Here is a 14,169-nt window from a genome sequence, read left to right on the forward strand (position 1 = left end):
TTAGAGAGTTGAGAGTCTATCAGGCAGAGACAACCATTGAACAATCTAGGTGAAATGTCAAATGCATACAGTAAGACAAAACATAAGATATTAATTGCAGAACATAAGTCATAACTCGTATAATAACTGCATAGAAATGCATAGAAATAAGGAAGACACATAAAAATAAGGAAGAGACAATTTTTCCCATAACAGTGTGTAATGAGGACCGGTAATGGCAGAGGGATCAGCTGTGATGTAACATGAACAGGAAGTCCTACAAAGTAAAAGCAGAAACTGATGTGGCATGACTAGAAACGGAAGTGCTTACAAAATAAAACAGGAAAGTGGAACCAAAACCAACCAAGGTGAAACAGAAATGTCCTTCAAAATAAAACAAGAAACAAAAACCCAGATCGTGACAGTTTGAGAGCTTCAAAGTAAAAAAGCAGGTTAATGCCTGTGGCAGTCTGATGTCAATAACTACCACGTTCAGGTGTTCTAGAACCACATCCCACCCGGTCCAGAAACTGATCAACAATTGTAACACCTCGGAAGAACCTAGGAGAAAATACCTGTGTTGAGATAATGTATTACAACCAGCAGGTCAGTCCGGACCCAGTTCACACCATGGTCAGAAGAGGATGAGCCAATATCAATATAATTTGTGTTAAAAATTACAACTGTAGTTTTCCCCCATTTGACCTTAAACAGAATTCAACAACAAGCCTTTGAACATTAAGTTTGAGAACCACTGATCTAAAAGTTGTAACATAAAATTGTAACATAAATAAAAAATGAAAATTAATAACTGGTCTCAATGAACTGGCGGATAAAATCCACACCTCTTCGCTGTTCTTCAATGGTACAGTCATCCTCATCTTCAAGGTCCTCTTCTCTGGGCCACACTATCTTCTCCAAAATCATCTACATGATTAAAAGCCAGAGAATATTTAAAACTTGAAATTATACAAAAGCTCAATGTGACACGGGGGAAAAGGCCATGTTATAAATGAACTGATGTGAAGTTTCAAATGTTTATTTACCTTTGGTGTCATCCTTCTACCAGCTGCCCTGGGGAATAAAGCTGCCACAGCATCTGGATGTGAACTAATGAACTCCCAGACACCAGTGTCCTTTATTCCTCTTCTCAATTGTTTCACCTGACCAGAGGTCCTCCTCAAAACCATCCATCCATCCATCCATTTTCAACCGCTTTATCCAGGGCCGAGTCGCGGGGGCAGCAGTCTGAGCAGAGAGTTCCAGACTTCCCTCTCCCTGGACACTTCCTCCAGCTCTTCCGGTGGGACCCCAAGGCATTCCCAGGCCAGCTGAGAGACGTAGTCTCTCCAGCATGTCCTGGGTCTTCCTCTGGGCCTCCTACCGGTGGGACACGCCCGGAACACCTCCCCAGGAAGGCGTCCAAGAGGCATCTGAAGCAGATGCCCGAGCCACCTCAACTGGCTCCACTCGATGTGGAGGAGCAGCGACTCTACTCCGAGCTCCTCCCGGGTGACAGAGCTCCTCACCTTATCTCTAAGGGAGTGCCCAGCCACCCTACGGAGGAAGCTCATTTCAGCCGCTTGTAGCCATGACCTTGCCCTTTCTGTCATGACCCAAAGCTTATGACCATAGGTGAGGGTAGGAACGTAGATTGACCAGTAAATTGAGCACTTTGTCTTTCGGCTTAGCTCCCTCTTCACCACCAAACAGCCCTTAGCAAAGAGCCTTGGACTCCATACTCCCGGAGCACCCTCCACAGGATGTCACGAGGGACCCGGTCGAATACCTTCTCCAGATCCAAAAAACACATGTAGAATGGTTGGGCAAACTCCCACAAACCCTCAAGCACCCTGTTGAGGGTATAAAGCTGGTCCAGCATTCCACAACCAGGTCGAAAACCACATTGTTCCTCCTGTATTCGAGGTTCGACTATTGGCCGAATGCTATAATTGTTTATTAATCATTGCATTGGTCACTCCAATAACACCAGTTCCTGTTTTGGTGCATCACCCACAATGCATTGTGCTATTTTTGGCATATATTGTTGAATGCTGTAATGTTGAATTAATTCTTTAAAAACACCCCCTCAACTATATGAAAGACCAGGTAGTTTAAAAAAGCTTAATATCTACACCTACTCTTATTGGGAATCAACAATGAAATTAACTCATCAGTAATATGCATAGAGCTGCTGTGGACACTGAGCATTAGGTGTTTAACTTGTAAGTCAACGTGCTACTGAGCTCAATCCCTTATCTGCTGTGGCTGCACTGTTGTCATGGAACAGGCAGGAACCTCCACTGATCAGCACAGAGATCTGGAGTGAGGCTGATTTCCACCCCATCTTAACAGACTTCTAACACCAAAACCATAAAGGTTATCAAAAAGATAACTTCACTTTATGAATCCCAAGGCGTCAATGAGTAACTGGTGTGCGTTTTATGTTTGAGGATTGAAAATTGTGGCCACAGTCGTGATTTAAAAATGCCTGTCCCTCTGTGATTTTACCTAGAAGTCAGAGAATATTTTCCATTGGAGTGAATGGGAGGATTTCTGGAACTGTTGGCTTTCAGGCAGATACAGACTAAAGTATAGTTTTGATGGCTTAGCCAGGCACATCATTGGTAAGAAGACAAGTATGACTACAAACGAGTAAAGAAAATGCGTTGATAGAGTGAAAACTGTGGCTATAGTGACGAGTTAAAGAGAAAGGTTCTGGCGTAAGAAAGCGTCTCTCTACACTCTAGCTGTGGCATGCCCCACTCAATCAGACGCAACACACACTAATGGAAAAGATGAGAATTCCTCAAAAACCACCCTATGCTTAAACTGCTATAACTCAGAATCTGTTAAAGATATCAAAAATCTAAACAAGACAATAATAGTTGAATAGTTGAAGATTGTTTTGTAGTTTAAATGGTGTCTGTCGCCTAAAGTGTGTTGAAGTAGTTAAAGCTGAAAGCAGACAAAGCTGAAGAGGATTTGAAATGCATCTTCCATTCATTTCAATGGTAAAAGAAGGTTGAAAAAAGCTTAATAACTTGAAAATATGAAACATATGAATGAGAAAAGTAATAGCCCGCGTCGTCTTAAAAAGCTGTACATTTTGGTATTTTAATGGTTTCTGTAGCTTAAAGTATGCGGGACAAGTTAGATGCAGACAGAAGAATTATAATAAAGATTCGAAAAACAATTCAGTGAATGCTGGAAGCTTCGCAGCATTCACTGTGAGAAGGGCAAATGGGCAGTTGCAGCATTAGACTAAGCTTTTACCGTCATACCTACTAACACATTGTTGAAGAATTTATATTTTGTAAATTGATAAACATTTAGTTTTAAATATAGACTTTAGAAGCCCAATGGGAGGAGCAGGTTGAAGTGGTCACTAGTGCTGGTGTGAGTGTGGAGGCTTGTCCTTGCTGTCCAGCCCTCTTACCCAGTGAACTGGACTGGCTCCAGGTCCCCATGACCCACACCAGGAGAAACCAAGAGAAACCAGGATAAGCAGGCACAAATTACTGATAAATACCCAGCATGTATTGGTTGAGTTTCTCTGTATTTGCAATAGCATCAGATTATTTTCAAAACACATATTTATTCGCAATAATAAAAATAAGCATGTTAGAGATCTCTGTGGTAGTTTTTGTGTTTGTAGGAGCAGCGTAACATCTCCCATCGTAAAAGTTAAAGTCTATATTAACACTAGCTCACATTTACATTTTAAACACGAAGCTAGGTTTAACAACAGAAAAATCAACTGAACGGGAAAAAATCTGAAGCCCCGTGTCCAATGACGTAACAAAACGTCCGCCTGCCGTTTTTTCCGTGCACGAGCTCGTCAGTCCAAAGTCTAAAGTAGCGCGAGCGCATTAAGTGGAGAAAAAAAAGCAGAGTCGACAGAGAGTGACACCCAGAACGAGCTCACGCGCGTGCAACTATATATCTAGTTGTACAACGGACTACGGCGCTGTACGTAGATGAACACGGAGAAATCCGACCTCTTCACTACTTAAACCAGGACAAATTTACGAGAATGGGGTCGAAGCTGTGGATTTAAAGTGTACAGGACTTGAAATGGGCGCTCTGCTGCTGCTGGTGTTGCTGCTAAGGAGTTGCCTGCTGTCGGCGGTAGAAGGTATGTTGACTTTTTGTTCACAACATGGATCCATAGAGAGAAAAACTAAGGAGGAACTGGCCAAAAGATGAAACCACATTAGTTAAGGTGTTGCGCTGCAGTTGTGAGTGTATCACTCATCTCTAATAGTAGCACGTACATCTGAGGACAACGCTGGCAGCGATGCCTCCAAAGTTCAGCTTTTTATGTCCCAAGGGGACAACAAAAGAGATGTCGGAACCACAGTGTCCAGATTACGGTCCAATGTGCAGCGTGGCGCACCGCGTCTATTCCTCAGCGGCCCCTCTGGCGTAGAAACCAGGGCGCTTTGGTGAATTGGTGTGAGCGCAAAAATGAAGTTTAAAGCTAGTGGGGCTAACGTTATTTCTCGGGCCTCGGCAGCTCCAGCCATTACTCTTCGGTGTCGGGTGTCAGGCAGATTCTCTGCTTCAGTTGTGACAAAGAAGGCAGGATGGTTGTCTGCCTGGGAAGGCTGCTCGGCACAGGGAAGACTTTCTCCCTCTGGATCTATGTCTTAAAAAGCTTTACTACTGTATCTCCACTGCCTGAATTGCGCTCTAATTTATTCGCCTGGAACTGGGCAGTCAGAGGCGGAGCCTAGTTTTCTCATATGGGTGCAAGACCATATACCACGTCCCAGTTTTCACTTATTTGATTGTTTGCGTCTTTGACCACGTCTGTGTTTACAGCTCATATACTCACTCACTGTGCTTCAAGAAACATTTATTAAACCAGGTAAACGTGACAGGTAAAGCTAAAGTTCCAAAAGTGGGGCACAGATGTGTATTAGATAAAATCTACAAAACTTGACCTGTTTATTTTAGAATAGAAGAACATAGAAGATCCTAAACATGTTAAAGAACGTGATCTCAAAAGAAATTATACTGGCCTCATCAAGGATGTGAAGCGTGGTCTGGGCTGTAAATGATAGGGGGTTTATACTCGCTGTGACATTATTGTTGGACAGACTAACAAATTTGTGTTCAGGTTAGAAGAAACCTTTGCCTGTTGAATAAAAATCTGCTAGGATAGGTCACCCAAAAATGCTTTTCGCTCTGGGAACCTTGTCTGCTTTTTTCCGCTGCTGAGACCAACCAATAGGTAATTCCCACACTGCTCTTCATTAGCCTACTATATGGGCCATTGCATTCACTGCATTCAGGCTTCATACACCAAGGCTTTTCTTTTGTTTGGATGGAGGCACCGCCGACACGCACCAAACAGGACAAGACCCAACAAAAGCAGACAAACAGAGAACAGGGCAGCCAGTAGTTTTCACCACACCACTTTTTTCTGTTCAGTAAAAAACAAACAAACAAACAAACAGAAAAACAACAACTACAGATTATTACATACACAAATGTGTGTTTTATTGTTACCTTTTAAATTAATCCGTGTAATATGAATTTGCTCTGTGCAAGTTATAAAAGAAAACCACATATCCAAATGCACACTCCAAAGTTTAGCCTGATAAAAAACAACCACCTTTTTTCTTGTGAAAAACATTAGACGTTGACTAACCGTGTGTATAATGTCATGCAAGTTGTACCAGAATTAGTTTGGTAATATCCTGCAGCACAAAAAGGGAACGTGTTTGAGTTAGGGTCTGAATAGAGAGAGGGTGACAGTGTTCAGGAGGAATGTACAGAAGTGATTGATATGTTTTCCCGTGTGTTAGTTGCATGAAACCTGAGGCGGTTCTGTTCTGTTTGGATTTCATACAAGGAGTAGAAATTAGAAGGAAGGTAAGAACAAGAAACTCAACTCAGCAGAGAAGAAAAGGGGAAAGAGGTAACAGGAAAAGGTGAAGGAGATAAACTTTAGGGCAGGCTGCCTTCACTTTTCTAGGACCCCCAACACAAACGTATAATCACACATTTTCTTCTGTTGTTGTAAAGACACCCACTGATATATTACATTAGCCCAGAATTGATTTTAGTCATTACTTAAAAAATTGAACATTTCAAGGCTTCTGGAAGTTAGAAGGAATGGCCAAACTATCACTTATAGAATTGATTATCTTTTATGAAATAAAGCATGAATATATAAAGTCAAGGCATAACCAAAGCAGTAATTTGTAAAATAAAGATTTGCCAAATACTACTGAAGTGTGCATAAAGCATTACTCACACTTACACAGAGATGATTTCCTAACTTCATAATGTTAATATACTAGACTACAGCCAAGTACAAAATTATAAGATATTAAGTTTATTTAAACCTATTTAATCCTAATGTTTGTCAGTTTTTAACTATAAGTTTTAACTGCAAACTTACAGTGGACACACCTTTTTTTTAGATGCACTTCATTGGTTTATGATTTGGTGATGTGGAAAATGTATCTACATATAAATTTCTTGACTATTTAATTAAAGTTTTACTTAATTAGATGTACAGACATGAATCAGCTTTCTTTGATCATCTGTGCTATTTGAAAAGTATCAAACAACTATTCAAAAAACTGCAGAGCATTTTGCATTTGGTTGCATTCAGGGTTGGATATTGTTTGAAGACCAATTTCAATTCTGTTTATTTCAGTTCCCGTTGATTGGATTCCAAAATGATAAAATTCATTTTGGTGTCGTTGTGGGGGGTTGTTGTATGTTCTCTGGCTTCCTCCTAGAGCCTAACTATTTGCAAGTGTGTAAATGGTTGTTTATTATGTGGCCCTGTGACAAGCAGGGGACCTTTCCAGCTGAGACAGGCTCCAGCGCCCACACAACAAGCAATTCAGACGATGAGTGCATAGATGGAAATGTAAATCAATTAAATCAAAAATGGGGAAAAAAGAATTCAAATGTATACATTCTCTTTACAATGTCAACTTAAGTGGACATTTAACTCCACAGCGTAACGGTCAAAGGAATCAGAATCAAAGTTTCTGTGGTGAACATTACAGAAGAAAGGAATTACGCCAGCAGCAGATGTTTTAACAAGCTTTGCTTCTTGCTTAATGAAATAATGGAAAGTTGCACACTGAGAAAGAATGCAGGTGGCTACACACAGAAAGAGAGAGAAGCCCAACTGCAGGAGAAGTGATACCTCATGTTACTCACCTCCACCAGTGTTTTGCACGTATGTAGAATGGAGGACGAGCGATAAGGAAAGCTGAGGAGCTCAGAGTATGAAGGAGGTTTAGATTGTTTTCTTAAGTTGCAGCAGGTCAAAGATGACCACAGAGAAAACAGCATCTGTGCCAAAAGGACTGCATACTTTGTGTTTGTCACATTGTCATTTAGGAAACATAAAGAAGGTGGAACAAAACCATCATGGTGGCAGGGTAGCAAAGGATGTTGACCGCAAGAATTAAAACAGATTTGATCAGTAATGATATAATATAAGAACAGGTTAAGGACTTAATACACGCCCAATTTATCATAAGCCACATATATAGGCAGACACCCTTACATAGTCACACTTGCGCCTAGTCAGCTTATAGTCTGCAAACCTTCAGACTGTGGGATGAAGCTGGAGTATGAGAAGAGAACCCACTTAGGCATGGGGGGGGATCATAAAGTCCACAAATGTAATGTGAGTCTCACATACGAGTACAAGTTGCAGGTGTTGGCTGGTGGGAGAGATGTTTTATTCTAATAACTTTTTTTAACATAATTTCTCTCTATTACTACCATTATTATTTGCTTGTCCTAGGTTGTTATTAGGCAAGTGTCTGAAGTATGGTATTCATATTCTGTTTTATAACCACCATATGGTTCACAATAAAAATATCTAAAGCAGTCTTATGTAATGTTGGCGGTCTACCACAGAGTGTTATTGTGTTTTAGCTGCCACACTGCACCACTGAGTGCCCACTTAGGTTAGTTAGTTAGTAAGGAATACTTTTGTTATTTGAACTTTTAGAACTTTGAAATCTCAAAAAGGACTCATAGGAACCAGAACCCATAAAATGTGTAGGGTGTTCATTAACAAGGTGATCTGTCTAATAAAACTGTGTGAAGAGCAAAACTCCAAATGCGTCCAAACTTCTATTGGCTGTCAGTCACTACATTCTCTGTTGTTTTTGATCTTAATATATGTTTTTTGCAGATTTACACAACATCACTGTTTTCTTAGGTGACATGTTGCATAGATTTTGAAGGGGAAACTCGCAGCTATGTATTATGCAGTATGCATTTCAAACCGGTTAAAGCATGGATGTGTTATGCCTGCTGAACAAAGCCTACCTATTGCACCTTTAGCTGATTTTGCACCGGGAACTGCTTGGTTCAGTTTAGCAAAATGAACCCTGATTTGTTTGAGATTAAGGCCCAGCCCAGCGGCCCCACCGGGAGCAACGGCGTCCTCCAAGCGAGGAACTGTCCCAGAGGCAGGAGAGTCGAGGTGGCCCGGCGATGAAGGAGGCAGGGCCACCCTTGTGGCGGGAGGTGCCGAGGGCCAGGCCACCAGTCAGATAGACGAGCATAGGACCGTGCCAGGCCGATGAGATGACAGAGCTGGAGCCAGAGACGAGAGCAGATGAGGAGCTGGAACCGGAGCCAGAGACGAGGGCGGACGAGGAGCCGGAGCCATTAACGAGAGAAAAGCCAGAGATGAGTGCGGACGAGGAGCCAGAGACAGAGACGAGACGCAGGCCAGAGATGACGGCGGACGAGGAGCCGGAACTAGACGTGGAACCGGAGCCAGAGATGAGAGACAAGCCAGAGATGAAACACAGGCCAGAGATGAGGGCGGACAAGGAACCAGAGCCACAACCAGCGACAAACCCAAATGTGAGGCGGACTGGACAAGGCAGTCGTCGGACCCCCAGAAGCTGGGGCAGACGTGGTCGGTGCCGGACCACCTTCTGGGCCCACACAGGAAAGGGTGGCCTACTCTGGGCCAACAGGAGCAGGAAACAAGACCTGGCTTCCGGTTCTGTGTCCACGTGTTTGTTTAATGCATGATGTCAAAGAAAGATCCTGGTCAAAGATGACACCAAGGTTCCTCACAGTAGAATCTGAAGCTCATGTTATGCCGTCCAGGGTGGCTATCTGACTGTATTTGACCTAGTTCTTAGCACAGACTTAGTTCTTAGCACAGACTTAAATCTTAGCACAGATAAAGTCTTTGTAATAGGAGACTTTCATGTTCATTCATGTTGATGTTGACAGCAACTGTCTCAGCACTGCTTTTAACTTATTAATGGACACTATTGGTTTTACTGAGCAGGTAAAGGAACCTACTCATTGTTTTAATCATACCCTCAATCTTGTCCTGACATATGGGGTTGAAATTGATTATTTAATAGTCCTTTCCCAAAACCTTCTGTTAATCGACCATTAACTTTTGAATTGACCATAATTGACCTTGCAGCAGCTGGAAAGACATGTTTATCAGACGATGCTGTTGCCAGATTCAAGCAGATGATTCTATCATCTTTTGCCTCATTGTCATGTAGCTACACAGAGGAGAACAGTCACCTTAATCCTTATGAACAGGTTGATTGTCTTGTAGATGATGCTGCAGCTTCTCTGCGTTCAATGTTAGACACAGTGGCTCCTGTGAAGAAGAAGCCAAAGAATCACAGAAGGTTAGCTCCATAGTATAACTCAGAGATCCGCAGACCTAAAGCACAGGACCCGATCCATCCAACAAAATAAATGTAAACTGCATAGCATGGAAGGACAGTCTAATAATATATAAAAAAGTGCTTTGTGCTGCTAGAAAAAACATCATTCCTCCTTAATTGCAGGAGTAATAGCTGTGTTGAGCCCACTATCCCCTTAAATCTCAGCTGCAATGACTTTATGAACTACTTCACTAATAAAATTATTACTATTAGAGAAAACATTAATTAGCGTCTTCCTCCAAATGACAGAAATTATCCTCTAGATCCATCAACTTTAGATTTACAAAGTCCTTTGTATAACCTAGACAGCTTCATCCCCATAACTCATGGGGTTAACCTCAATAGTCAACTTTTCAAGTCATCCACATGTCTTTTACCCAATCCCAACCAGATTACTTAAAGTTGCCTTTATTCAGCTCGTCCATATTAAATCAAATAAACCATCCATCCATCCATCCATCCATCCATCCATCCATCCATCCATCCATCCATCCATCCATCCATCCATCCATCCATTTATTTTCAACCGCTTTATCCAGGGCTGGGTCGCGGAGGAAGCAGTCTGATCAGAGAGTTCCAGACTTCCCTCTCCCTGGACACACCCTCCAGCTCTTCCGGTGGGACCCCAAGGCGTTCCCAGGCCAGCTGAGAGACGTAGTCTCTCCAGCGTGTCCTGGGTCTTCCTCTGGGCCTCCTACCGGTGGGACACGCCCGGAACACCTCCCCAGGGAGGCGTCCATGGGGCATTCACTCCACTCGATGTGGAGGAGCAGCGACTCTACTCCGAGCTCCTCCCGGGTGACAGAGCTTCTTACCTCATCTCTAAGGGAGCGCCCGGCCACCCTACTGAGGAAGTTCATTTCGGCCACTTGTATCCGTGACCTTGCCCTTTCGGTCATGACCCAAAGCTCATGACCATAGGTGAGGGTAGGAACGTAGATTGACCGGTAAATTGAGAGCTTTGCCTTTCGGCTCAGCTCCCTCTTCACCACGACGGACCGATACACCGGCCGCATTACTGCAGCCGCCGCACCGATCCATCTGTCAGTCTCACGCTCCTTCCTTCCCTCACTCATGAACAAGACCCCAAGATACTTAAACTCCTCCACTTGGGACAGGAACTCTTCTCCAACCTGGAGAGAGCAAACCACCTTTTTCCGGTCGAGAACCATGGCCTCAGGTTTGGAGGAACTGATTCTCATCCCAGCCGCTTCACACTCAGCTGCAAACCGCACCAGCACACGCTGGAGCTCCTGGCCCGATGAAGCCAACAGGACAACATCATCTGCAAAAAGCAGAGATGCTATCCTGTGGTCCCCAAACCAGACCCCCTCCGGCCCCTGGCTGCGCCTAGAAATTCTGTCCATAAAAATAATGAACAGAACTGGTGACAAAGGGAGGCCCTGCTGAAGTCCAACATGCACCGGGAACAGGTCTGACATACTTCTGACAATGCGAACCAAGCTCCTGCTCCGGTTTTACAGAGACCGAATACAGTCCTTAGCAAAGAGCCCTGGACTCCATACTACCAGAGCACCCCCCACAGGATGTCACGAGGGACACGGTCGAACGTCTTCTCCAGGTCCACAAACGACATGTAGACTAGTTGGGCAAACTCCCACAAACCCTGAAGCACCCTGCTGAGGGTATAAAGCTGGTCCAGCTTTCCATCTCCAGTTGAGGTCAACAGCTCTCCACCTCCACTGATACCAGAGTTGGTAAAGAACTGCTTCCCCCTCCTGAGGCGCCGAACGGTTTGCCAGAATCTCTTTGAGGCGGAGCGATAATCCTTCTCCATGGCCTCCCCAAACTCCTCCCAGGCTTGGCCTGTCGGTACCCATCAGCTGCCTCAGGAGTCCCACGAGTCAACCAGACCTGATAGGACTCCTTCTTCAGCTTGATGGCGTCCCTTACCTCTGGCGTCCAATCAATCCTCCCAATCACGCCTCTTCAGGTAGCACTGTTGTTGCCCACGTGGGCATTGAAATCTCCCAGAAGAATGATGGGGTCCCCAGTTGGAGCGCTTTCCAACACTTCCATCAGAGACCCCAAAAAGACCGCGTACTCCACACCCAGAAGCACAAACGACAGTGAGTGACCACTCGAAGGCGCAGGGAAGCGACCCTCTCGCCCACTGGGTAAAATTCCAATACATGGCGACTAAGCTGGGGAGCTATGAGCAAGACTGCCAGGCCTCTCACCACGCCAAGCCTCTCACCACGGGCAACTCCAGAGTAGAAGAGGGTCCAGCCCCACTCAAGGAGTTGATTTCCAGAGCACAGGCTGTTTGTGGAGGTGAGCCCGACTATTTCTAGCCGGTACCGCTCGACCTCCTGCACAGGCTCCTTCCTCCCCCAGTGACATAATATTACATGTCCCAATAGCCAGATTGGTTATCCAAGGATTAGGTCGCCTAGGCTCCCGCCTTCGACTGCTGCCCAATCCACTATGCACCGGCCCCCTACGGTTCGTACTGCGGATAGTGGCAGTAAACCTTAATAATAATAATAAACCTTTATTGAAAAAACCTACTCTGGACCCTGGGGAACTAGCCAACTATAGGCCAATTTCAAATTTAATCTTTATCTTTTAAAAATTGTGGCTAAACAATTATCTGACCACCTGAGTAGGAAAAAACTGTATGAAGATTTTTAGTAGGAATTCAACAACAAAACATCATAGCACAGATACAGCTCTGGTTAGAGTCACCAATGATCTTCTCTTAGGACAAGGACAGAGACCAGAACCATTGTCTGAAGCTGTTAGATCTTAGTGCTGCATTTGATACAATTGATTGTATCAAATAGTTTGTTCATGTTAATGACAAATCCTCCACATGCACAAGGATTAGCTATGGAGTACCGCAGGGTTCTGTGCTTGGTCCCATACTGTTCTGTCTAACATGTCTCCTCAAGGTGATATTATTAGGAAGCATTCTATTAATTTTCATTGTTATGCAGATGATACTCAGCTATATATTTCTTTGGAACCAAATGAAACAGATCAACTTGTCAAAATTCAGAGTTGTTTGAAAGACATCAAATCCTGCATGACCTAAATCTTCCTTCAACTAAATTCAGATAAAACAGAGGTTTTTATTATTAGCCACACTGTTGAGTCAGATAGGTACTTTGGATGATATAACATTAGCTTCAGATTCTACTGTAAGGAACCCTTCTTTTATTTGAGCAATATAGCTAAAATTAGAAGCATCCTGTCTTAGAGCGATGCAGAGAAACTGATTTATGGATTTTTTACCTCTAGGCTGGACTACTTTAACTCCTTACTCATTGGATGTCCTAACAGCTCCTTAAAATTCGCTGCTGCGGATCGACCATCCTGCCTGTGTCCAGTCAACCATCCAGTTAACCATCCTGCCTGTGCTCTTTTGTTGCTTGTTTATTGTTGCTGTGCTTTTCTCTCTCTGTTTATCCCCTCACCCCAACCAGTCGAGGCAGTTGGCCGCCCACGTTCAGCGTGGTTCAGCTGGAGGATTCTTCCTTTTTAGAGAGGGAGTTTTTCCTCTCCACTGATGCTGTTAAATTGTATTATTACAATTAAAGGCTTTCTGTATGTGGGATTTGTTGGGTTTAGTTATGTAATGTCTTAAACCTCACATTGTAAAGTGCCTTGAGATAACTTTGTTGTGATTTAGCGCTATACAAATAAAATTGAATTAAATTGAATAGTGGCCAGTCAAACTGTAGTTTAAATTTCGATATAATACTGCTGTGTGTCTGTTTTGTTAAAGTAAAACTTCAATGAGGGTTGACCAAAACAATGTTATGGTAGTATTTAGTAATACTACAAGAATACTCTACAAAAAGCTTCTGAAACATCTCAGAAGACTTTTTACCTCAGGCTCACAGACTACAAGGAGTGCTTCCTGGTTTCCTCTGTACCTGCCCCAGTAACGGTCAGGCTGAGAGGGGCGGAGCCGGCTGGTAGAGGGCGACTGCCCCGTTCCCCATTGTTTTCTTCACATACCCGTACAGCGCTAATATTTGATGGCCGAAGGTCCTGCTATAGATTATTTAGAAGATAGCGTGTACTTCAGCACGCACAGTCCGATATTCGTAGTTGTTCGGGCCAGAGTTCAGTGCCACCGAGTTGCGCCGTTTGGAGGAGAACGAGGCTGCCCGTGAGGAACCGGTACCTACAGCAGAGAGCTGGCGTCCGGCCGAGATGCATCATGTCTCTGCACTCTGCAATTAATAATTAAATTAAATTATTAAATTATTAATCAATATAATAATATATAATAATAGTGTTTCACTTACCTAACTATAGACCTTTGCCATATATATATATATATATATATATATATATATATATATATATATATATATATAATTTAGATTCACAAATTTGTGAATCTAAATTATAGACATAATTGGTATCTCCACTCAGGAGCTATAAATCCAATTATTATAATTTGTGCTCCTCTCATATCCCCAACATAATTGGTGCAAACCTGTGTGAG

The 14,169-nt window shown here is 43.3% G+C and overlaps 1 protein-coding gene across 2 annotated transcripts in view; it reads left to right on the plus strand.

Moving 5' to 3' along the window:
- The first annotated feature begins 3,823 nt into the window (after positions 1-3,823).
- Positions 3,824-14,169, plus strand: part of lrp5 (low density lipoprotein receptor-related protein 5) — a 46,148-nt gene continuing 35,802 nt past the window's right edge. For both annotated transcript variants that reach the window (XM_041071358.2, XM_029154811.3), the window contains exon 1: positions 3,824-4,117. In XM_041071358.2, coding sequence (XP_040927292.1) covers positions 4,057-4,117 — 61 coding nt within the window. In that variant the 5' untranslated portion in view covers positions 3,824-4,056. The remainder of the gene's footprint in view (positions 4,118-14,169) is intronic.

This window comes from Betta splendens, chromosome 6 (genome assembly GCF_900634795.4).
Source record: "Betta splendens chromosome 6, fBetSpl5.4, whole genome shotgun sequence".
NCBI lineage: Eukaryota > Metazoa > Chordata > Actinopteri > Anabantiformes > Osphronemidae > Betta > Betta splendens.